The sequence below is a fragment of the Lissotriton helveticus genome, chromosome 12, assembly GCF_964261635.1.
Source record: "Lissotriton helveticus chromosome 12, aLisHel1.1, whole genome shotgun sequence".
In the NCBI taxonomy this organism is placed as follows: Eukaryota; Metazoa; Chordata; class Amphibia; order Caudata; family Salamandridae; genus Lissotriton; species Lissotriton helveticus.
The window spans coordinates 617,522,683-617,549,449 of record NC_136073.1 but is presented as its reverse complement, the minus strand read 5'-3'; the positions used below and the strand labels follow the sequence as shown (position 1 = coordinate 617,549,449).

Sequence of the window (26,767 nt, the reverse complement as noted above, 5' to 3'; positions counted from 1 at the left end):
AATATACGACACTAATTACAAACTTACATATAAACAATTTTTAAAAAACATTGCAAGGGCTTTATACATTACAATGAAATCCAGAAAGACAGACAAGCAGTAATGGCTTTTTAAACTGTTTTACGACTGTTACTTTTTTTTTTAATTCATAGGTTATAGTCCACGTTATGGGTTTACGAATCCAGAGGGCCAGCTGTCCAAAATGTCCTAAAGTGGCAAGGTATGACAATGGTGATATCCCACTTATCACCATTGTTGTACACTAATTCAGTTTTTACTTATATAGAGAGTCAACATGGAATAAAGAAATCAAATTGAAGATCTCTGCCTTTGTTATCTATTGGTTTTGAACCCTATATTCAGTCCTATTGATTAAGTGGTGCACCTGTGCATTTTTGTTTCATCTTGAACTGGCATCTCTTCTAGAGGGGGAGCCAGTGTCGTTTCTTGAGGTGATGTGTGATGTGTGCCAATCTGGAGAAGGTTGAGGATGAGTCTTGCCACTGAGTTTTGTATTGTCTGTGTTCTCTTCAGGATGCATGCATTGACTCCTACATAGAGTGTGTTCCTGTAGTCTCTTAGCGGATCAGAGGGTAAGAACTGCTTCTCCAGATAATACAGCACCTACCACTAAATAAGTATCTGTGCGGACATATTCGCTGAGTGCCTGTAAAAGGTATGTGACAAATTGGGTACTCATGTAAAATATGCCTCGTGACCACTTAAAAATACTTTGTTGTCCACCTTCAACTCCTGATATTTAATTTGTAATTTCAGACCATCTACTCCTCACCCAAAGAGCTAGATTTTATTTTCAACAACAGAACTCCAAATGTGTGCAGGCTACTTTGATTGGCGCTATCCTATTCCAAAAAAGTATTGATTCCTGAAAGAAATGTACTTAAGCATACCTATCGATGCATTTGAGAATACCAAATCTCCTTTCTCAATAACACCTTCAGAAACTATCTTGCCCTCTTGTCTTGCTCCTCAAACAAGCCTGTTTATAACCACAGAGCCAACCTACTCGAACTTAGCTACAAAACTCATGCCTATCAGACACACACTTGAAAATCACAATCAATGCTTCTATCCCTACATCATGTTTTCCGCTTCTCCCACCTCCCACAAGACTTAGCTTGACTCCTTTGCCACATCTTCCAAATATGAACTCATCTATCTCTCAGCTTTCTTAACACATCACACAAACTCTCCCGACCTTTTTCTCCCCACCTAGTCAGTTGACTGAAAAACTACTGTTATTGCACATATTACCCAAAGAAGTCGCTTCTTGTGGGTCTTATAGTTACTAGTTACAATATAAGTCTTCTGAGCCTTTTTAAAGGCAGTGAGTTAGTGGAATTGCAGATCAGGAGTAACATATCTTTGAACCTTGGCCCCTTCAAAAGAAACATTCCTCCCACCTTTGGAGATGAGCTAGTGTAAGGTCTTAACTTTTGGGACTTCAAGTTAGACATCTGTAAGTAATTGGGTTATTGGTTAAGGAGAGTAATTTCCCACCCTAAGTAATGAACACAATCCTTGTCCGGGTGAACCACTAAAGTGACTAAATTAACCTGAGCTCAAACCCTGGTACTTGTGGCACAGAGCAGACAGGCTTAAGTTAGAGACAAACTGTAGAATATTTATGCTGTACCAAAGCACTAATAAACTTTAATCCCAACACAATACAAATCCTAAACCAATATAAGAAAAGAGAGAATATGTCATTAAATAAGATGACACTAAAATGACAAAAATTCAATTAAGGGAACAGGAGATAAGAATTTTTAAGGTCTAAATTGAAAATAGTGCCAAAAAGAGTTATGCCCAACATGTTGTGGTAGGCAGAGAACTAGGTGCAATTTGTCTCCAACTTCAATGAAGCAAGTGTCAGATCCTGGGACCAGGTTCAAACCTGCTGAGGTTTTACCTTGCGACATAGTCTCAAAAATGTACGTCAAAAATGTTCAGCATGGCAATCCAGTAGGCTGAACCTAGCCATTGGCAGTGATCCTGGCAAAGCCATTAGTTTTTGGTGTAAAAGCCAAGAGCGGTAGAAATTTAAGTTTTGGACCATGAAAAGGTGACTTATGCCCAGATAATTTTGGTACGGCCACTCAGTCAAGATTTCTACGTTTGCATGTAGTCACTTTTTTGGATTTTGGATTCCTCCAGCGGGGTAAGACTGCAGCCGAAGAGGGATCCATGAGGCCAGGTACCATTTGTGTAAGGTCTCACTGCAGAGGACTTGCTGTGGCAAAAAAGCCCTGAGGGGGAAACACCTGAATCTTCAGCCCAGCAGCAACGCACATAACCAATCACTGCCAAAATTCATAATCTTTGTTGCAAACTGCTCCCCATAATATTTAATCACATCAATAAGTGTTATGCAACAAGATAAAATATAAACACCTTCCAGGTTGCTCATGCATAACACGAAACCACAAAGCACACAGCAAATGCAAACTCTATCAATCAAGCACATTCCAGTAGTGCAGCATGCTACCACTTACCCTGGCATTGGGTAAGAAGAGAACGTGAATGCTTAGATATTTAAATAGACTACACTTCCAATTATGAGAGAAGGTGGGATCATCTTTATTATTCTCATGTCACACAGGAATGTATACTAATTTGTCTAGAGCAAAAAACTGACACTCTGTAGGATTCACCAAAATCATGCTTTTTTCATACATATGAGACAGGATTTTGATGCAGATCATTCCAAATGGTGGCAAATGCAAGGATGCAGGTTTGTGGGGGACAGCAGATTGCCATCCCTGCATGTGTAAATTCAAGATGCTGAAATCGCAGCCCCTGTCTTTTAAAAGGAGAAGAACTTTGTGTTAATAATTGCAGTGGATGGTAGTTCACCACAAATAAGAATGTCACTATTCTTGTTACATCCAGTAAAGATTTCGGTAATTTAAATTTACCCCAACACCTCATAGCTATGTTACAGAGCAGGCAGGCTTAACTTAAAAAATGTTTTACCAAAACAGTTATAATAGTCAAATACACAGTACAATAAAAATCCTGCTCCAATTTTTGAACAGTGGCAAAAATCTCAAAGCCACAACACCGGCACCTGGTCATGCTAGACCGGGACAAAGGTAAGGTATGAGGCTGCACACATTGGAGTGTAAGTCAGATACGAGGACCAGGTTGGCCTCTTCTCAAAAAGGTAACTTCAAACTTTTTTCAAGAAGTTAGCGTCTTCAGCAGGGCAAGGCTGCAAGGTCAATCCAAATATGGGCTTGTCGATGATGGGTTGACAAACAACGAGGTCTTGGTGAAGCCGTCAATGACAGAAGAAAAGGATCAGAGCAGGAAAACACCAGGTTCACAGCCAGGAAGCTGTTGACGTCAATAGGATGCTGCTTAGCGTCAGGCTGGAGAAGATTTCTAACTTCTGACATAAGGCCTGATTCAAATGTTGGCACAGAGGGAACTCAGACGTAACAGCAACTGGATTCTCTCCCTGCCAAGATTTTAGTCTGCTCGTCATTGTAGACTAGTCCATCACTTCCATGGTCAAACCCCCCCACCCCCCGACGGAGAAAGAGCCATCAGAGATTTGGCTGTGTGTCCGCCCACCTAATTTAGATGGGCTGACATAGAGATGATTTTCAAAGCCACTAGGAAAAATCTGGTTGTAAAGTGCATTGAAAAGTGCTCATTGCCCCCCTCATCATGGCAGGAAACTCCTATTGTGAGGCGCGCATTGTTCTTTTATTTTAAAAAAGGAAATCCCAAAGCAGAATTTTCTTTTTGAAACTAAAAAAGAAACATTATACGTTGGCCGTACTGCTCTGTCGTGTTGACAGAGCTATTGGTCAAACTTACAATGCATTGACAAGAACCGCCATGGCTTCAGTTCCTGGAAATGCTAGAAATGTACACTAGGCCGGCTGAAATTTCTAAATTGCTGCAAGCTGTAGCTGTGGAGTGTTCGAAATCAACCGGATGCTAGTTGGCATTGGGCTCGCTGAATCAGATTTACTGCTGTAGAGAAGATCATAGCAGGAGCTGCAGTGAAATCAAGGCCACAGGTGATGCACCCTCAGTGGATTGGCTAGAAGGTTGGCCCCAGTCCCTCAATTATTATGATTATTATTATTACCACTTATAGAGCACACGGCTACCCCCAACGGGGGAGTCCCGGAGCTAGCAGTAGCAGGATGAAGATGGCTAGGAAATTCATAGAAGGATAAACAGCCAGATCTCCATGCAGAAATTCAGAAAAAAAATTCTAAATACCAGCTGTTATGGTTAGGCAGTGTGAGAAGTTGGCCTGGTATATGCTGTCCACTAATTAAAGTAGGCACCTTTCACCAGTCCAAATGACCCTTATGATGTATGAGGTCAAAGATAACCTTTAGAAAGCTATCCTAGTGGTAGCTGTGGAGAACAGCCTTCAGGCTTATTCTTGAAAGAATGTAAAGCAGCTTGTTTTACCAGAATATCACCACCAGAATTGATTAAATAAAAGGAGAACCACACTGTAGTTATATGAAAATATGTATTTATTAATATAACAGTCTCTAGTTTCCTCTACCTGAGGATTCAACACAAAGCACACAATACAATATCAATAGACAGTTGTAAGTAGCACAATACACAGTGGGCTCCAGGGGGAGACCGAACCATATACTAAAATAGTGGTATAACAACCACGACTCAGGTCAAGGCAAGGCCTGGAGCACGTAGAATCAGTGGGATCCCAAGGAACCACCCAAGGTGAGTAGATAGGGACCCCACGGAGGACGGGTACAATGTGCTAACACGACCGCGGGCTCCGTACAATAATATGGGGAAGTCGCAGTTCCAAATTTACAGTTTAAGGACCCTTTTGGGAGGACTTTGAGGAAACCCTTCAGAACATAAGAGGTTGGAGAGCCACCACACCCGTGGATACCGAAGTACCAGAGTTACCTATCCCAGAGGAGCCGGGTGCATAGGGATAAAGTGGCATCAAAACTGCAATCGTTCTCTATGAAAGACTTCAAAGAAGTGCTGCTGCTGTGAAGGTGAAAAGGGTCCGGTGGAAACAAAGCCGGGATTCTGGAAGGAAGGAACCTGAAAGCAGAGGGGACAGAGTCTGGGTCACTTTAGAGTGACCAGGAGCTCGGTAGACAAATGTTCACCAATGTCGGGTGCTTCAGGTGCAAAGAAGGGATGCTTGACTCTGCAGCCACGAGGGCCAGTAGATGTCGATGATGACCAGGAGCCAGATGTAAGCTGTCCCACGAAGGACGTTGAGTGTTGAGGGGTCGGTGTCTGACTGGAGCACCAACAAGCCTTGACAAAACCAACCCAAGCAGGAAGGTCAAGCAGGTTCGGTGCGGACCAGCAAGGTCCAGGGGACTCACCAAGCAACAGAGAGTCAGGGCACATCTGGAGCAACCAGGAAATCCCAACATAAATGAAGAGGACCCTCAGGAGGACCCACAGGTCGAATGACGAGGAGTCACAAGGGGAACTTCAGCAAGATTACAAAGTACCATCCCACGGAGCACTAGGTGTGAAGAGGCCGGAGTTCTTTGGTGGAAATACTGCTTGGGGTGAGGTCTATACAGAATCCAATGCACAATCTCGGAAATCGCCAACAAGCATATGCACTTGCAAATAGACATGGTGCATTTGGATCCGGGTTATGTAGTCCCCACGAGGGATATTGGCCTCAAATTTGCTGAGAGGGCAGACCAACCTCAGGGACCTTCAGAACCCACCTTCTGTGTTTCTGGAGTCTTCAGAGGCTACAGGAGTTTGGGAGCAGCAGACCGGTCAGTTGCATTGAGGTGCCTGCCAATGCAGGGGAGTGACTCCTTCACCCCAAGGGAGATTCTTCAGTTGTCCTTAGAGCACCACAGGTCCTGCATCGAGTCTGTATGGAGCAAGCACACAGATGGAGCTTTGGACAGAAAGGGAGATGAATTCGGTCCCAGTCGAAGTCCAGCAAAGGCCAGCATGTCCAGATGGTTGAAGGTCAGTGGTTTCTTCTTGTAGAATCTTGTCCAAGTCAAATCTAAAGAGCTACAGTCAGGTAAGCTCTTTTGTACCCACAGGAGAGGGTTGGACAGATTCAGGGGACCCTCCTAGGGGAGGGTCAGGACAAGGGGGAGGATACTCCCCTGTCCTTTGTCCAGTTTCATGCCAGAGCAGGAGCCAACGGCTCCCAGAACTGGTTTGAGCTGGACTATGCACAGGGACACCAAATGTGCCCCAGGTGCAGACTTTCAGGCACTCTCAGAGTGCACCCACCCAGCCCTAAAACACTAAATCCTGTCTGGGAGGTGGTCACACCTCCCTGTGACAGGCTGCCTATTGTGCTGCCTTCCTCTGCTCGAGCTTGGCTCAGCAGCAGCAGGGCAGAAATATGTCTCTGGTCGGCAGCATCCAATTTGTGCTGACTGGGTCGAGAAGTCTGGCCCCGGATAGACCAGTGACCCCATGAAGCTCGCTTCAGAGGGGTGTAATCATACCTCCCACACCGGTTACCAGTGTGGAGGTATGATTCGAAGGTGTTTTATACCAAACACGATATGTTTCTATGCAGCCGTTCTCGAGATAGCATTTACCGCAAGGTTATAATGCACCTCCACCTATATGTCCGACTGAGTCACAGACAATCCGGGAGAATGGTCTCCGAAGGCTGCAGAGAGGCTCTGCTCATGCAGGGGCACCCTCTCATGTAAAACCCAGCACCCTGCCTTCAGGAATGATAAGTCCTGCTATAGGGGTAACTTAAACGTTTTAAGTGTAGTGACATATAGATATAGTGAACCTATATCTAAAGTAAGTGGTGCAAGCACCAGCTTACACAGGTTGCAGTAGCAGACTTGTAGTTCCATTTTGCATGGACTCTCATAGGTGGCATAATACATGCTTCAGCCCACGGGAGGCCTCTAGGGAACCTATGCCCTGGGTACATGGGTACCATATACTAGGGACATATAGGGGTACCCCAGCATCCAATCAGAAGTGTACCAAAGTACATGCATAACAATTTAAAGGAGAAAGCAGATAGACTGGAGTCCTGATTAGCAGGATCCCAGTCAGACTAGTCAAAACAGTGCAACATCAAACAACAAGTGGGGGTAACCATAAGAAGCATATCCTACTTTACTACAGGCAGGAGGAGTACACTCTCACTCTGACAACAGCCAAGGTTTTCAGAGCCTCAGGAACAGCAAAGGTTATCATGATTCACTCCCAGGTATGCCGGCAGAAGGATTGAGGGCAAGCTCAGTTCAAACTCGTCACCTGGACTCTTTCAGGACAGTTGGGTTCTTGCTGCTTTTTTGTCTGTAGCAGAGCAGGATGTCACTCAAGTGACCCTTGCATTGCATTTCATGTCTTGGGTACAACTGTGAGCGGGAACTGCTTTTTGGGCTCTCCTCAAAGGTCTCAATAGCAAATGCAGTCCTTCTGTCTTGCACACATCCAGTGGTTTTCCTAAAAAGGTACACGAGGTGCCACATTTATGCCTGGCACTAGCCTGTGGTTTGGGGTGACTCCTGGCCTCTCCCTAACCAATAGGGAAAATGTTCTCAGGGGTAACTTCATCTATTATTGCAGCAGTTGCTATGTGTGTCCTACTGCAAAACAATCTCAGAATGCCTCTCTCAGTTAAATCCAATGCCCCTCTCTGTTAAATCCAACTTGGCAGAACCTTTCTTCCCTTGTGCAGAGCTCCTGTGTCCACCCAAGACATGTGGTCAGACAAATGAGCAAACCCTCCTCTGTGGTGCCTCAAAACGAGTTCTGGGGCCAGCTTCCCACCCACTGGGATTGGGGCCTGACTGGCTAGGAGAACAAAAGAGAGGTAGACTCAGATGTGAGCTACATATGGCAGTAACATTTTAAGCATCCTTTGAAGTTATACAAGGGGCTGTGCACAGCTCCCAGGCCATTTTCTCAAGGGAAGGTCAACCTTTCTGAACACCAAAGGCATTTGTTGCCACTCTGGGATCCTGTTCACACCTCATCAAGGAGCTATTTAGTCCCTGGGTGACAGTTGTTAGCTCAGGCAAGTGGGTTTCTAGAGGCTTTATGCAACTTAAAGGTGACCATGTAAAAGTACCTGTTGTCAAATACTTATTACAAATCCAGTTTTACCAATACACTGGACTCCTATAAAATATTTTAAAAAGTCAAAGAATTGACTTTTTTATCTGGTTCCCAGGCAAAGATGCATTTTTAATTTTCATTTTATATCTCTATGCCTTCTAATGGACCAACTCATCCAGCTACAGTGAAAACAGCTTTTGGTGACTTGTCATTGTAAGGACGTGTTACATTAAACATTTACATGTGCTACTTTTAAACACCATGCACCCTGCCTTATTTAGCATTAAGGTCTACTTTTGGATGACTTATTCATATTTAAAAGGAGGATTTATGCCTGCTAAAAGGGGTTATTTTGACAGGTCAGGTTTGCAGTTTAGCCTACGCCTGGGAGGATTTTTGATTACACCAGAGTAATAGGAGTAATTTTAGTAATTCCACATTACTTTTTAATGCGTATTACTTTTTATTACAGGATTACTCCTGGTAATTAAGAGTAAATATTTGGGGAAAATACTATAGCAAGATCACATTTAGCAAGTGCCTGCTCGCTATTTGTGTTCTGTGGCATGTAACACTGTTCCTTAGTGCAAAATGCACCTCTGCGTCCTTTTTGGACACAAGGATGCATTTTGTGCTAAGAAAATAGCACTAAATGCCGGGAGTATTTTGGGGGGAAATCCATTCCTAAGAGTACATTTAGCAAGCACAAGTGACTGCTTGCGCTCGTTATTTGTTGCCTATCGCATTTAGCGCTATTTCTTAGCGCAAAATGCATCCTCTCATCAATTTTGGACATGAGGGGTCATTTTGCCTTAAGAAAATAGTACTAGATGCTGGAAGTAAGTTGGAGAAAAATCCACCCCAAGAGTACATTACGCACTCATTATTTGTCTTCTGTTACAATTAGTGCTTTTTTTTTAGCATAAAATGCATCACACATCGAAAGAGGCATTTCTGCGCTAAGTAATAGAACTAAAGGCAGAAATACTATACCTATGTAATTTGCATAATCTCGCTGAATTCCTGAGTAGACCTGCATGAATGTGGTACATGGAATGAAATAAGTTGCGCACCACCCTAGTTTAAACTTGTACAGCCAGGTTACTGACCACAGGCCTGCAGTCATGTTTAGCATTCTCCCTTTAGTGATGGCACAATATGTGCTGCAGTCCACTAGTGCCATTTGAATTATTGACCTGGGGTACATGTTGTACTATATATCAGGGGTTTATCAGAAAATTAAAGGTACAAATTAGGAGTATGGTCAATTTTAACATGTTTTAAGGCTACGAGCATTTGCACTGGGGCCTGGTTAGGGAAGTTCCCGTGCCCAGAGTCAAACAACCAGAAGCATCAGTCCAAACAAATGGGGTGATCATGCTAAAAAGAGGCATTTTCTTACATGCTATATTAGAAAACACTGACATAATGCAAAGGGAGTTGTGGGGAGCTTTCAGTGGCTCCCTGAACAGTTATGTGCTCACCAAAATGCATTCAATATATATTCACAAAGTCCATTTTTTTGTATTGGCAAACACCTACAACTTGCAATCTGCAGACATAGTGACCATACAACCAAACAATCATTTCAAACAGCCCTTAGTGCTTTACCAAAATATTATTTCCTTGCTGATCTCACTCTTCCAAATCAGTTTCCTAGTATATATCTACATTGAAAGCTTGAAACCTGTAGTTTTTCTGCCAATACTAAAAAAATAATTGCTAGTCATTATCCCCATCCAGCAACCATACAGAATTTCAAATTGTATTTTTCTCCAAACGCCTTTAAATGCTGGTGTTCAAGACGTGAACAATTTAATTCACCTCTTTTTTATCCACTACAACCTAGTTTCCAACAATTTCACTACATGGAAAAGGGATCACTCACTCTTCTCAAACGTCCTCACATCCGTCCACCACAATAAGTCTGCTCCATCATTTTTTTCCGCACCTTCAACACTTTTTAACTCTCTACTATGCTCCACGCTCTTCCAGCACTTGTCATTTCTGGGAATGCTGTTATCTGGTTCTCTCTTTGGATCACTGTTACCACTATTTCTTGGTGGTCCTCTCCCACTCCGATATCAGCTGTATTGCCTCTGGATTTATCGTAGTTCATCTATTATTCTTTCTCTATACACTCTCCTCGTTGTGACATCATAGCCTCTTTAACCTCTACCTTTCATCTACATGTGCATCTTCTCAATTCCACACTTGTCACCATAACTCCAATCTAACATTTCCAAATATCTTAAGGCCCTGTATTGCTCCCCATTCCTTGATATTGAACTCCTCTAAAACCTCCCCTACCTTCCACATATAATCATATTACTAATTAAACGCTTGACTCACTGCTTCTTGTTTCTGGTTCGGAGGGAGAGAGACCACACCTTCCTGCACCCTTTGCCTTGACCGGAGGCCCGGAGGCCGCAACGTCATCTTTGTGTGCCGGTGCACCACAAAAATGCAATAGGCGTCCCACAGCATGGGACCCTTGCCTCACCGCTTCTTATGTGCATCCTTTTTTATTCATAAAGAACTGGGTTTGGATTATGTGGAGGACAAAGTTAAATTGGCCCCATTGTTACTTTGGATTTCAATATGGTGTGGCGAGAAACGGAATTTTAACAAGAGTGGGATTGAGGATTGTCTCGGTGTATGTATCGCCACAAGATACCGTGGTTAAATTACATTAAAACCGTTGCTCGCTCCCTAGACTTAGGTAATGATTCTTAAACCAACTGAAGGATGAGAAAGAAGCCAGGGCGCTGGAGAAATACACTAACAGATCCTTTTTGCTCCTAGCTGTTAGACATATTTGGGACAGATCATTGCCTACAAAATTCCATCTGGGTTCTATCCGTACATTGATCTGTATCCCCCGGTCAGTTTGATCCCCATGCACTTCTAGTTTGTCCCTGTGACAGTTGCTCCTCTCAAACCCTGATACATCGGGTTTTATTCTGTAAATGTTATGATTTTTTGCGTAAAAAGTATTTAACACCACTTTTAAAATCCAGGTTTTTTTCCAATTTCGGGCTGCCTTTTCACATTTACAGCTATTACCTGATTTTGCGGTGATGCTGGTGGTTACTTCCTATTCAAAAGGAGCTCTATATTGGAATAAAATTATGAGCGGCTAATTTACAATGATTTGATAGGTTGGTCTGTTTTCCTCTAAATTGTACCCACTGTTTATAGAATGTGTGATCTTGAGCACCATATGGTGGCCTATATATTTTCATGTTTTTAATGTATTTATGTGTTTTTTATGTTTTTATCTTTTATGATTATGATGTATATTCGAATACAGAGTTTTTATTACATTACAGTACATCATATTACTACTTTCACCTTTACCTCCCACTGCCAGTAATATGGAGTTCTTACTTAATCTGAAAGTGAGCATAGAGTCATCTATCAAGGCACCATCTAGGTTGAACATTTTAAACAGAAGTGAGAACATTTTAAGTGAGAAACTGTTAGCAAGAACGTGTGAATTTTAAGTTAAAAACACACCAAGTGAGAAAACATCTAGTGAGAACTTGCCGACAAATTAAAACATCCTACTTCTCCTTTGGAGCCTCTAGACCTAGACTCCAATTTTAACTGTAACTGCTTCCCCTTCAACTCATCGATGTATGCAGATACAAGAGGCTAAAAGTCACAATGTCTGTTTGCCCACAGTAGAATTCTGAGGATTATTGACCATGAAGAGGTCTTTGTAGGACACAGTTTTGCTGATATGAAAATTACAATTTCATAACAAGTGCATAGAGAACCAACTATAATATGTGGAATTAAAAATCTTTTTTGTGTGTTTTATTCATGCTTATTTCTTCTCCTACAGGCTACAATCACTCAAATTGCAATTCTCTCGGTGATCTTGATTCAAGTACAAGTGTTTTTCCATATGTTCGTGCTGCTATTATCCTCGTTGCTGTCGCTGCCGGTATTGTTATCACTATACGGTGCTAGGAAAGACTAGCAAGGTAAAAATTTACATTATACAACTGCAGGTGGCTATTTGCTAATTTAATGTAATTGCTACTTTGGAGTGCTGCACTACAATTCTATATGTGTTTGCTAATGATGTGGCTTTCTGTTAACTTCAGATCTACTTTTTTCACAATTCGTAGTAGACTTTAGATAAGACAAAACACTGCAAGTTTGAAATAGTCATTTCTAGATTATGAATAACTGGAGTGGATTTTTGAAAGAAGTAGACTTAAAAGGCACTATCATTAGATTTTTGAAATGATTCAATGCAAAGCGAAAGTTTTCTCTCTGCTAATATAATATGTATCACTATGACAGATTTTGCTTCGCACTCTAAGTTGGGGCAGATTCGTAAACAAGAGCACTTTATTTTGTAAATGGCTTGCGAAATCAATTGATGTTTGCAAGAGCACAATCCTTTTCTGACCACCTGCTGTAATGTGTGCGGCCTCTTTTATCGGGCAATAACTACACTCCACGCTGTTACTTGAAGCGTTAAAGGCCATTTTTTTAGGACAAAGTTGCAATCATTTAGACTTATTAACAGTACATAAACTCTAGAAATATACTTTCCCATCCCATACCCACACATTCTCCATTCGGCCTTCTCAAAACCATCTCACCTGTTTGACTCTTCCTCATTCACTCTGTAACCTCCTTCCTTTCCCCATTTTCACCTTCACTTTACCTCCAAGCATCCTCTGTTGACTTTGCCTTCATTGCTCATTGCCTCCCACCCCTATCTATCAGTCACCTGCACACCGTTCTCCCCCCCGAGGGGTGGATCCGCCCGTATGTGACTCACCACCCATCCAAAGTACCGTAACGTCTCTGCTTCGCAGCCTGCCCAGTGCCCAAAACTGGCACTCTCAGACCCAAAAAACCACCTTTAGTCCTTTGCTTAAGACCTGTAGGGTGGGTGGATGGCCAAACTTTTCTAACTCCCCCCGGCGGTGCTCAGGTGTCAGGAAGAGACCAGATTTTCCTCTCCTGACACCTTATATGCCCTACCATTCCTGCCCCCTCCTTTAACCCCTCTAGTCCCACCCCCACTTTGTCCTTCCGCTATGGCGCGAATACCCCTGGAGAAGACTGGTCTGCGACCTTCACTTCCCCCGGGAGCCGCATCGCACAATAATTACAGTCCAAGCTGTTACTTGAAGCATAAAAAGGCCATTTTATTAGGACAAGGTTGCAATCATTTAGACTTATTAACACTACATGAATGCAGGAAATATACTTTCCCATCCCATACCCACACATTCTCCATTCGGCCTTCTCAAAACCATCTCACCTGTTTGGCTCTTCCCCATTCACTCTGTAACCTCCTTCCTTTCCCGATTCTCACCTTCACTTGCCATCCAAGCATCCTCTGTTTACTTTGCCTTCATTGCTCATTGCCTCCCTCGCCCCACTATCAGCCACCTGTGTACCGTTCTCCCCCAAAGGATGGATCCACCCATATGTGACTCACCACCCCTCCAAAGTACCGCCAACCAGGAAATCGCCGTAGGGCGGTTACCTGCCCCCCCCCACTTTCCTGGGCAACTTTCGCCTCCTGTCAGCCGACCCTGAGCCCCCCAGTGGACGACCAATCCACCCCCCCCCGTGTCCTGTAAAAAAATTACAATTATTTGGACCAACGTTGATCAAGAAAGGTGCCCATCCTAAGTGGGACCTGGTACCCTTCAGTTCTGTGCGCCTAAACACTTCCCCACTCCACAGCACACCGGTGAATGACCATCCACCTCAACGAGCGTCCCTTGCAAGCCACTAACTTTCCCAGGCCAAACCCCAACCATGAAAGATGCTCAAAACGCGGTGATTGTCCATCACCCACCTGGACCTGCGTCCCGTGTAAACAAGTAAAATTTAATGGCGCCACTCCTTGCCATAAATGGTGCCCCCAACGCGGTGAACGACCATCCACCACCTGGACCTGTGTCCCGTATAAACAAGCAACATGTCTGGGCCAATTATTTGACCAAAAAAGGGGTGCCCCCTTTCGCGGTGAACGACCATCCACCACCTGGACCTGCACCCCGTGGAACAAGTAACCTTTTCGGGCCAATCCCTGTCCGCAAAAAAGGTGCCCCCCCTCGCAGTGAACAACCACTCCCACCTGGACCTGGGTCCCATGTAAGCAGGCTACATTTTTTGGGCCCATCCTTGACCAAGAAAATTGCCCCCCTCACGGCAATTGACCATCCACCACCTGTACCTGTGTCCCGTGGAAGCAATTAACATCTGCGGGCCAATCCCTGTCCGTAAAAAGGTGCCCCCATCGCAGTGGACGCCCATACGCCACCCGAACCTGTGTCCCCAGCAAACAATCAATCTTTTCGGGCCAATCCATTGTTCACACAAGGAGCCCCCCTCGTGGAGAATGACCATTCACCCCTTGTACATGTGTCCCTTGTAAACAATAACATTTTGGACCACTCCTTGTCAGTAAAAAGGTACCCCCAATGCAGTGAACAACCAATCACCACCTGGACCTGCGTCCCTGTAAACACGGAACATGCTCGGGCCAATCTTCATCCATGAGAGGTGCCCCCCCGTCCCCTGTGGACGACCATCCGCCACCTGCACCTGTGTCCCAATGTCAATGAGGAACAGTTCCCGACCAATCCTTGTCTGTGACAGGTGCCCCCTTTTGAACAAGACCCCCCCCCCCATTTCACCTTGAAAACAGTCTCATCACCAGTGTGCCATGACCTGGCCATCCAATTCAATAAACCCCCAATCCGGTCTTCTGCAATGCACAATTCATGCACATGACCAGGTTGCCCCACCCTCCGTTCCCTTGAACCATATCCGAGTCCAGGCATCATAGGATAACACCAGTCCTGACATATCCCAGAAAACTTTTTTCCCCCGCATGTATCCTCAGATCGGGGCAACTTCTTATTTCTTGTGACACAATGTCAGCCGTACTGGCAACAACACCCCCCCAATTACATTCGACTGTTTCCCCCATCATCTCACAGCCCAATGACTGTGGTCCCCGCCCGGTGACGTCTGTACACTTGCTAGTTCGCCTCCTGTGCTGTCCAAATGCCCGGGAGAATGGCCACCCCATCCAGGCGACTGCCCTGGCTCCTGCTCTACTCCCAGGTCCTATGGTAGAAAAAGAAAAGTTAGTCCAGCAAGAAATACATCCTTTTCCCTCAGCCCTCGTACGGCATTCATTCTAAACCCATCCAAAAAGCCCCTAGCCCAGTACCTATGTCGCCACAGAAACACCTTACTGTACTCCTTTCGTCCCCAGTCTGCAGCCCTCTTCCCCCGGGCCCCCCTGACACCACAGCTGTTACAGCCCCCAATACACAAGAACCATACGTCTCCGTAGGACAGCCCTACCACAAACACCCGGACTTCGTACCAGGCCAATAATGACCTGTAGAAATGACCTTCCCCCTTCGGAAAACATCGTCCTCCATCCATGGCCTTCACTCTCATGCCCCCCAATCACCACTGCCTCATGCCCTCTCTTTGCTTCCCCTTGCTATTTTGACACGCACACTCCCCCATTCACCAAAAAACCACCACCAACAGAGCCTCTACACCCCACCTCTACTGCCGGGCACACCTCTTTCACATCTGTGCTGTACCGCACCAACGCTGCTCTGCTCGAAATTCATGTGCCCCATTTTGTCACCCCCAAACACCCAGCGCTACATAACCTGTCCCTCACCACAGCCCCCTTTGTCTGCAGCTCCACCTGGACCATAACCTCCTGCCTCCAGGGCATGCATTAACATACACCCAGTTCAACTAAAAACCCTTGGACTATATCATATTGTCAGTGTCTCTATGACTACCACAGTGTTCCGTCTTCCTGTTCCCTACCTCCTTGGCCATCCCCGCACAAACCCCACATTACACGCCTTTGTCATACCATTCGCACTTGTCCAAACAATTGCCCCCCGAGCCTCCACCTGCACCCCTGCACTCATGCCTCAGGCCTTCAGTATCCGCTTGTTCCCCCGCCTAAAAACCCCACCCCCTACTGTACCACAAAAAATGCCCCGTCCATGCCTGCGCGTCAGCCGCCTGTCCACCTAGTACTTTCATCCCACGTACCCCTTGCGTCGCACTGTTCAACCCTGTATTAGCTGTCGTGGACCGTGCCTTACATCCCGCACTTGTCTCGAGTGACCCCCCACCCTCAGAGAAAATACAATGCAACAAGTCCCCGATACTAACCCTTGTACCCTCTGTTATATAGCACTTCGCAACCAACCCCCACAGAGTGTGGCCAGCCTATCCGACAAGCCCACCCCGCGCATTCGGTAGGCCGTGATGTGAAGCATGCCACCTCTTACATCGTCGCTGGAAGCCTGGCTTCCTCTCAGGAGACATCGAGCACCATGGACCCATGGCCTCCAGTTAACCAGGAAGGACCCCCTGGCCCCCGAATCACCCCCGCAACTGCCTGGGTAACGTCATTGGGTATCCGGTCCCCCTGTCCCCAGAGGGACCTGTCAGGTATATTTCGTCCCATTGAAACCTGCCCTCCCAATCCGCTCTGCCCCCGTCTCCGCTACAGAATTGAGCCCACGTAATGCTGCCAAAATCGCCAGCATGCCCTGGCTGCGGGTAATGTCTGCATCTTGCGTTGACGCCCCCCCTGGCATCGTCACGCTTGGGCCCACCTTGACCTGACTCCCCACCTGTCGTAACCCAGCGGAAACAACCCCTCAGTCCTCTCGTCCTTCACTGCGCCCCCCAGCTACCGCCGGGGCAAGTGCCTGGCCCCTGAGCCCTACCATCATTTGCATCCCCAATGCTTTGCCACCAATGACCGCTTGTGTGCTGACCGGCACTTCCAGCCCCATGTGCTCTTGTGATCAGTGACCCCTTGTTGACACTCGTCTGTCCCTTGGTTGCCGTATTGTCCTCTCAGACCCATGCCACCCAACGTTGGGTTCCCGTCATGTCTCCCGTCGCCTGCCGCAGCAGCACTTGTATATCCGCAACATCCCTCACACCCATAGCACACCTCAGCTGACCAGCCAAAGTCCCCAAGTATTGATTTCTGCGTCCCCAGGCCTCAGCCATAATCCTGTACCTGAGGGTTAGTCCAGGACCTCCTCCGTTTGCTCGGAGCTCCTGCTGCCTAAGTCTCCATGCCCTCAGGTCAGTCTGTGGCCGCACTTGACTCCTGCAACAACAATGAAACAGTCCGGTTACCATGTACCCCCCCCCTCCCTGTAGCAAACCCACTCAGCCTGAGCCCTTTTCACCTCAACTTCCATTCCACACTTCAACCCCGTCGCACACCTTCCCATAGCTCCTACTTTGTCCCTCACATCCACCCCCACCGACCCCCACTCTTTCCCTCAACATCCATGCCATCTCTCACAAATGATATTCGTGACATTGTCAAATTCAGAATGTTGTATTGTTCGCTGTGCGATCCCCCGACAGAGGGCAGGCCACCGCGGACCCCCCTACTGCTTCTAGCCAGCGCTCTGAGGCCGTTGTGCGACCCGCTGGCATCACCCCTTACTGCCGGGCTCAAACATCGGCCCTGGTTCCCCCCCGCCAGGTCGCTCCAACCAGGCGAACCCCAGCACCACTGGGCCGCGTGCCGTGCTGGCAGTCCCTTGCCCCTGCCCCGGGTACCCCTAAAAGTGTCACATGCACGCCCCGACAGCATCCCTGCACCCGCCCCCCCACCTCCCTCCCAGGCCGTAACCCCTAACCAGGGCCCAGTCTCGCCCTCCCCGCTGGCACCCCCCGATGCCCCAGGGCCCCCGGGGTCTCCCCCCCCTGTCTGGGGTGCGAGTTCGCCGGGAGGGAGGCCCCAAAAAAAAAAGTCTGTTTGGGTCTTACCCGGGGTGCCCTGCAAGGAATATTGGATCCCCCAATTTTGGAAAAGGGGGGGTGGTGATGGACAGAGCTTCTGAATGATGCAGAATACTCTTACCAAGTCAAGAGATCATGGTTTTAATCCATCACCGTTTTTTAGCTCACTGCACCATCCCAGCTCAGAACCTGGCTATATGCAAATTAGTCTGTTCCTGTCCCAGTGCATGATGGGAACAGGGCAAACCAAACTACCAAGCCAATTCTTATACTGGGAAGGAAACAAGCTTCCGGGGACCGGTTTCTGGCATCACAGCCTTCTTCGGCCCGGCTTGCTTGAATCCTGATGGTGCAATGAGCAAGGGACTCACGTCTGAGTATACCCTCCCACACATAGTGTGGATAAAACCGATTTTGGAAAAGGGGGGGTGGTGATGGACAGAGCTTCTGAATGATGCAGAATACTCTTACCAAGTCAAGAGATCATGGTTTTAATCCATCACCGTTTTTTACCTCACTGCACCATCCCAGCTCAGAACCTGGCTATATGCAAATTAGTCTGTTCCTGTCCCAGTGCATGATGGGAACAGGGCAAACCAAACTACCAAGCCAATTCTTATACTGGGAAGGAAACAAGCTTCCGGGGACCAGTTTCTGGCATCACAGCCTTCTTCGGCCCGGCTTGCTTGAATCCTGATGGTGCAATGAGCAAGGGACTCACGTCTGAGTATACCCTCCCACACATAGTGTGGATAAAACCGATTTTGGAAAAGGGGGGGTGGTGATGGACAGAGCTTCTGAATGATCCAGAATACTCTTACCAAGTCAAGAGATCATGGTTTTAATCCATCACCGTTTTTTAGCTCACTGCACCATCCCAGCTCAGAACCTGGCTATATGCAAATTAGTCTGTTCCTGTCCCAGTGCATGATGGGAACAGGGCAAACCAAACTACCAAGCCAATTCTTATACTGGGAAGGAAACAAGCTTCCGGGGACCAGTTTCTGGCATCACAGCCTTCTTCGGCCCGGCTTGCTTGAATCCTGATGGTGCAATGAGCAAGGGACTCACGTCTGAGTATACCCTCCCACACATAGTGTGGATAAAACCGATTTTGGAAAAGGGGGGGTGGTGATGGACAGAGCTTCTGAATGATCCAGAATACTCTTACCAAGTCAAGAGATCATGGTTTTAATCCATCACCGTTTTTTAGCTCACTGCACCATCCCAGCTCAGAACCTGGCTATATGCAAATTAGTCTGTTCCTGTCCCAGTGCATGATGGGAACAGGGCAAACCAAACTACCAAGCCAATTCTTATACTGGGAAGGAAACAAGTTTCCGGGGACCGGTTTCTGGCATCACAGCCTTCTTCGGCCCGGCTTGCTTGAATCCTGATGGTGCAATGAGCAAGGGACTCACGTCTGAGTATACCCTCCCACACATAGTGTGGATAAAACCGATTTTGGAAAAGGGGGGGTGGTGATGGACAGAGCTTCTGAATGATGCAGAATACTCTTACCAAGTCAAGAGATCATGGTTTTAATCCATCACCGTTTTTTAGCTCACTGCACCATCCCAGCTCAGAACCTGGCTAAATGCAAATTAGTCTGTTCCTGTCCCAGTGCATGATGGGAACAGGGCAAACCAAACTACCAAGCCAATTCTTATACTGGGAAGGAAACAAGCTTCCGGACCCCCAATGCACTGCAGCGCTAGCAGCCCCCCCTCCCTCCCCATCAACCCTGAAAGGCCGGCCAGCTCCCTACCAATAACGGCAGGGGCAATATTGTTCCCCCTCATAATTGCCACCGGCGCCCTCCTCACTGCCTGCTGCCGTAGCCAGGTATGTAGATGCCCGGTAGCCCCTGCCCTTACTCCCGCGCCTCCGGTCGATTCTGAGCCTCCAACAGCTGCGCACTCTGGCTCCCGCCCACCCCCCCCACTCGCGGGTGATGACGGCATTTACACCACCCTGTAACGCAGCAGCGGGCAGGCACGCGGCGAGGCTCTGCTACCCGCCCCCTCTCCCCCGGTCACCAGAACTGAATGCCCCCCCCACTTGCCACAGCCGTCGTTCCCGGTGGTGGCTCTTCCTCACAAGCCACCACCGCAGCAGCACCTGTACCTTCGGTCTACCATGCATGCAGGCCATCCCGGCCTGCGCCTGCTGCACATGCCCGGCCACAACTGCTCCGCCCGGCCCGCTCGGTCACGCGCACACATCGCGGCAAAGCCAGCTGCCGCGTCGGATGTCTCCATCGGGCACCACAACCCCGGAGAAAGTCTCCCTAGCCCTCCCTGATACACTGTTGATCCATAAACCCCCCCGCCGTTTGACAAATCGGCAACCTGCCCCAACCACCCTCCAACCGTCTACAAACTTTCCTAACAAACTTTTCTAATTCCCCCCGGTGGTGGTCAGGTGGCAGGAAGAGGCCGGATCTTCCTCTCCTGACACCTAATATGTCCTCCCACTCCCTTTAACCCCTCTAGTCCCGCCCCCGCCTTGTCCTTCCGCTATTGCGCGAACACCACGGGGGAAGACTGGTCTGCGACCTTCACTTCCCCCGGGGGCCGCATTCTGTGCTTTTATTCTTCCTCCACACGTCTTCAAAAAAGGGAATGTCTTAATTAAGCACCCCACTGCAAGAAAGTGGGGGGAGACAGTTTGTACCCCTGTAAACATTTTAAATGAATCACTAAACATTCACCGTCCATTTTTATTGAGTTTGGCTTGAGTGTTATTTAGCCAAATTCATGCGTGATCCTTCGAAGGAATAGGTACGAAGAGGGGAGTCTTCTTGGAATGAAGGTGTTGTGACTTGAATTAATTCTGTCAAAAGTTCCCATAACGAAGGTAATATGTTTGGCCAGCCTGAGACGGCCAGCCAAACCATCATACGCACTGACAACAGTCACCTGCCCACCACTCCCCCTCCATGGCGACCCTCAATTAGCCCCTGCCCCAGACCTGTACACTGGCTTTTGCCTGTCCGAGCAGCACATAGATACGCTCCATCTGAAAGGATAATTTTCAGCAGCGTTTGCGCTCACATACCCATACTTCAGATCCTGGGTCCTGCAGCCACTAGGATAACCGGCACTCTCCTTGGCCAAGGAGAAGTTCTGGTCCTCTGAGGGAGAAAACTGGGAAGTGCAAATACTCAGTACTGGTGAGAACCGGGCAGGCCCATTTAAGCACTGCTGCCACTGACCTTCCTCCCAATTTATCACTTAGTAGAATTATTTGAAGTCAACCGTTTCAAAAGCAATTGATAAAATAGCAGCGCTTTTACTTACTGGCCTGATCCGTGTGACACGCAATATCACATTCGCCCTCTCATTCAAGATGACAAAAGTCCTTGGAGCAGATATACAAGCCCCTTGCGCCACTTTTACGTCTTTTTCCCATGTTAAAGTGACGCAAAAGTAGAGCAAGGGGCTTGTAAATCTGCCCCCTTGAGTTTATTTCAAATGCGGGTATACAATAAATATTGCGATTCCTTAATCCTACATGCACATTAACAGGGCAATTTCGGAATTGCTTCTGTTGTAAAAATGGTTTGTTATGTTCGGCATTTTTATAAATATAAAAACAGGGATTGTCAGAAAATACATATTTTCAACGCTGGTTAAATTATAAACAAGACAACACTTGTTATCATTACAATTACCTTTCCCGCATTGTCTGTATTTCCGGTGCGAGGCATTTTATTTTAGATTTCCTTTCGCTACGGTTATGAAAACATGCACTATACAGTAATAACAACATAAAAAGACTGTGTTCCACGGACTATGTCTATATTTAAATTACGGATACTTATCGGCATGGCTAACCGTACTTTAAAGTGGGGGATAATTGACACTGATATTTTACCACTCATTTGAAGTTGGCATTGATTAATTGTAAAGTGTTTTTGTTATTCACATTTTTTGGGTCCTGTAAACTTAACAGCATTCACTGATAGCCAATCAACACTTTACATGATGTTTTCGGAGTAATTGAAGAGTGTTTCATAAATTGTATGAACTGTAAAGTGCAAGTGCTTGAAAGTGTATAATGGTAGATATAAAAATGTAAATATTATTAATCTTCCATAAGTGTACAGCTCATCTGGTCTCAGAATAGAAGTCAAAATCAGCCCCTTTCTTCATCTGCCCTTACTTGACTGTGGTGTGCCTTCTCACTTGCTTACTACCATTCAGAATTCTCCCAGATTCGATGTTTTTGTTCAGCCCTTTGCATTTTGCTTCAGGCTACCAAGCATACAGCATGAGGCTAGGCCAGATTTCTTCAGCAAATGGCTGTCTTCCCTGTCAGTGAAGGCATTTTGCCTGTGCAAAAGTGCATACCTACTGAAAAAGTAGGGAGATTTTGGCATCCCCAGCGCGGTTTTCTAATGCGAGCAGTCTCGGTCAGAAGGATTGTTCTTGAGTAGATTTGTTGCCACTGAACTAAATCTACTTGAGAGGCAGCAAAATCAACTTGAATGGCTGCATGCTCCTGCACAGTGCATGGTGCCGCTCGTGCTGATTTTTTCTGCACTGCTCGCACAAATGGCGCTAAGTTACAGTGCGAGCAGTGGAACCTACAAATTTCCACCCATTGGTGGAACTCCTTGAAATCTCGCAGAGTTTTTATGTAACTCTGTGGAATTCCACATAGTCAAATTCTGAGAGTTCCACTTACCCCTATCCATCAATTCATGCATTTAGCAAATCAGACCAGTGGATTCACTAACCCATAAATCTGCTTTAAGTATGCATCAGTCTATCCACCCACACCACATATGCATTTATCCATCCATCAATACTCATCTATCTATGCCCAAATACCCCCTTCTACATCCTTTCATCCATTTGGTTAACAAGCAACACCCCAATGGATCCATCCATCTACCGAAATCAATGCATTCAATTTTCCACCTCTCCGGCCATTCTTTCATTTATCTGCCCAAGCGCACCATGCATTATGTGCCCTCCTAAACACAGTTATGCATTCATCCACACTAAAGCATCTATTCATGCTCAAGCATCCATCCGTATCCATTCATATGTCATCCAATTTATATACACAGCCAACCACCTGTCGATGGACTGTTGCAAAAGTAGAGCCCGGCATAACATTATGTATTCCTGTTTGCTGAGAGCAGAAGACAATTCCAGTGTGAATTGGCCTTTTGTAGGAATCAATTCCACTTACCTGTTGTTGTAAAATGAAGAATTTAACCTGATTTCCACAGAGACTTCTGTGACAATGCCTTTCCTTACACAAGCATGCATTTACTTTATTCATTGTGATGAATCAGGAATGATATTTTTTTTATGTTAGTTTGAAACCACTGTGAATATGTTTCTTGAAACCACTGTGAACATGCGACACTGTACACTAACATCCATCAACTAACCAACATAATTACCCCTCCGCTCCAACCGTTATGAGAAATGAGCACACACGTGCGCCTATATTTTAAGTCCATACAAAGTAGAGACCCACATATCATCACAGCCAAATAATTTTGATATTGACACTAAGATAGCGTGCCTGCTAAGATATCATGAAATATCAATTTACTGCAGATAATAGGTTGTTTATCACCCTTCCTACCAGGACTTTGTCGAGAAATAGAGCCGGTTTGATTAACATAATCACAACCCCAAGATGGCGCGTATAGTAACCACCACATTGAGCGATCTGCACAGAGTGAGCCCGTTTTCAGTTTCCACACCGCGCATACGCAACGTAATGACTGAGCTCAAATGGAGTTTACCTCCGGGACGAACACGAGCAAACATTTACCGAGCGGCGGCTATTTTCAATGAGGGTCGAATTTTTCTACATGACAGGTATTTATTGTCAGGGAATGACAGTGCGTGACACTGGGAACGTTTACAATTAACGAGGTAGTAACGGCGTGACATTCTTTTGATTTTGTAGATAAAGAATCTCAGTAACGAAGATAAGGTAGGGTGTCCCATCTTATTGAAACACGGTTATGTTGTTTCTAACTTACGATCAGAATACTTATTAGACATATGCCTGTTGTTACAGCTTACCAAGAGCAAGACAAGCAGGTATGTCGTTATTACCATCATAGGCACAGAGGTTCTAAAAAACATGATATTCTTAGTCCTTATTATTATCATTTTTTTCATTCACATAGCGCTTCAGACATACAGGCCATCACCCAAGTATACCAACAATTGAATTTCAGTTGACAACAGGTACGCCATTTATCTAATATATTTCCACACCCTCATGATCAACCATATAAACTACATTCCACTCTTACACTGAATACTTTTTCATTTCTTTCAGAATTTCCCCTGATGAAGGCACCACTTCGGGTGCCGAAATGCATTCGGCCTATTTACAAATGCTTGTAAAATAATGTCATGTATACAACTTTTGATGCAAATGTATCTATAAATGTTTATGGAAATTGTTATGAATATTGAAAATAACATAAGCCAACAAACAACATAGAGGAATAGTAAAATAAATGCACAACCAAGTGTAAAAATGAACCAAAAAGAGTGTTGTTAAACATTTTATTTGTTAAGGTGCGGAGCACCAAGTGAACAGTGCATGATTAGGTGAGCTAAAACCCACCATAACCATTTATCAAGTATTCAGGAGTGACTCTCCTGATTAATCATAGCACCATTGGAGGAACTTAAAGGACTTGTTTAGATTCGGAGTGCTCCTCACAACCCCAATTACCATTAGTTTTCAACCAGTCATTTCAGCGAGGAGGCACCCACTGACTGAATAAAGATGCAATTTGACACGATTACTGGCATGACGGACAATAGGGCCAGCACATTGGCCTATACAAATGATCAGGCGGATCAAATTTATTCTCTCATAAAAGAAGTGAAAAACATGGATGTTCATGGGGGATCTATTAGTCAGCAACTAAAACAATTGGAGTACTTAACAAGGCGCCAACTGAACCAAAGGATGCATGCTTCTACACTTATTCAATATCACCGAGCTAAACGGATAGCAAGAGGACTACGCTTATCAATAAAACCAATGTTATTCCGTTTTAACCTAAACTCAAAATTCATGGATAAATGGTTTAGCATATTGAACAAATGTTCCCTGGATCTGATCCTACTTATAATCGAGGAATTAGCCAAAACAATACGCAAATTAGAAGAAGAGATCTACACACTAAAGTCAGAATTAGAGGCCAGAATGGAAACAGATTCTTGGAAAATCAGTCTGGATAACATCAACATCAAATTGGATAAATACGAAAAAGAACTACAGGAGGGCAAATTGCGTAAATATAAACGTGACACTCTAGACTATAAACTTAACGAAGTATATACATGGGCTGACATCTATGCCCGGCGTCAATTCATCCCCAAAAAAACACCACCATCAAATCGCTCTTCGGAAGAAAGTTTAGTCACAGATAGAGAAACATCTATACGCAGGGGACCAATATCAGCTACACAAGAGGGTGTCATACTATCCTCTGAGGCCAGCAATCAAGCAACCACCAGTAGAGACCCAGCTTTTTTGTCACAGGCTCAAACTCAAGGACAACCACCAACACCACAAGCAGAAACACCTGCAACAAAAGGAAAACAAGGCGAGGAAACGGCCGGAAAAGAATTGAGGAGCGGACGAACTGTGGTTTGATCATTAATATATCATCAATGACATTAACAAAACAACAAACGAATACATTAAACAAAGGTTTAACATTTGTACCCACAGTGGTAACTAATGAAATGGAGACTGAAGGTGCGTTCTTTAGATTTATGAGAACATTAAAACTTAGACATTACTTTGAAAACGTGGTGGAACCCACAGAACAGAGCGAACACACCACAGAGAGAACATTTAAACCAAAAAGCGTGTTTCAAGCACCTGAATCACATCAAATGCTAGATACATTTGAGGTAATGGTTAAAAAAGACTTGCAAGCGTTAAATTACAAAAGGACTTATCACAACAATTTAACCAAAGCAGAATTAAACACCATCAACAATTTGGCAAATAATGCAACAATCACGATACAACCGGCAGACAAGGGCGGCGCCCTTGTTTTAATGGACACAACTTTTTATGAACACAAAATTAATGAACACGTGGCCGATCAAGATATTTACTTCAAACTATCAGTGGATCCTACGACAACACTACAACAAATGTTAAATACCATTCTACAAACAGCTAGAGAGAATGAATGGATAGATCAGCAAACATCGATGTACCTCGCACAAAAAAATCCTAGACGACCTACTCTGTATATGATCCCGAAAATCCACAAACACCCTACAAATCCACCCTTCAGACCTATAGTGTCAGGCTGTGGGTCAATTTTTGACCCCCTTGGCAAATATATTGACCACTATCTACAACAATTTGTCCAGCAATGGGGATCCTACATACGGGATAAGACAGACTTTTTGAACAAATTAAAGTGGATAGAAGAAGGATATCAAGACCATTGGATTATGTGCACCATAGACGTGGTGGCACTTTACACCTCTATACCTCATCAAGCTGGACTAGAAGCGACAGAATGGGCATTGCTCAAAATGGAAGACTTACCCACCACTAAAAAAAAAATTTTACTACAGCTATTGAAATTTTGTCTACACAACAGCCACTTCATATGGAAAGATGAGTTTTACGCACAACTGAATGGAACAGCCATGGGTTTTGCAGGGGCTCCTGCGTACGCGAATACTTTTATGGCCCAGTATGAAGCAGACAACCTGATGTCATCTAGTGAGTGGAGACATGTGAAAATGTATAGTCGATTCATTGACGATATTTTTTTAATTTGGGACGACACTCCTGCATCTCTTGAACTACTAATCAATCAATTAAATCAAGTGGACACTAGAAT

General features: G+C 45.4%; 1 protein-coding gene across 1 annotated transcript in view; it reads left to right on the top strand.

Moving 5' to 3' along the window:
- LOC144797634 (SLAM family member 5-like) overlaps positions 1-26,767 on the top strand; it is a 560,316-nt gene that overhangs the window by 493,689 nt on the left and 39,860 nt on the right. Inside the window, exon 4 of the mRNA XM_078668328.1 lies at positions 11,927-12,068. Coding sequence (XP_078524454.1) covers positions 11,927-12,054 — 128 coding nt within the window. The 3' untranslated portion in view covers positions 12,055-12,068. The remainder of the gene's footprint in view (positions 1-11,926; positions 12,069-26,767) is intronic.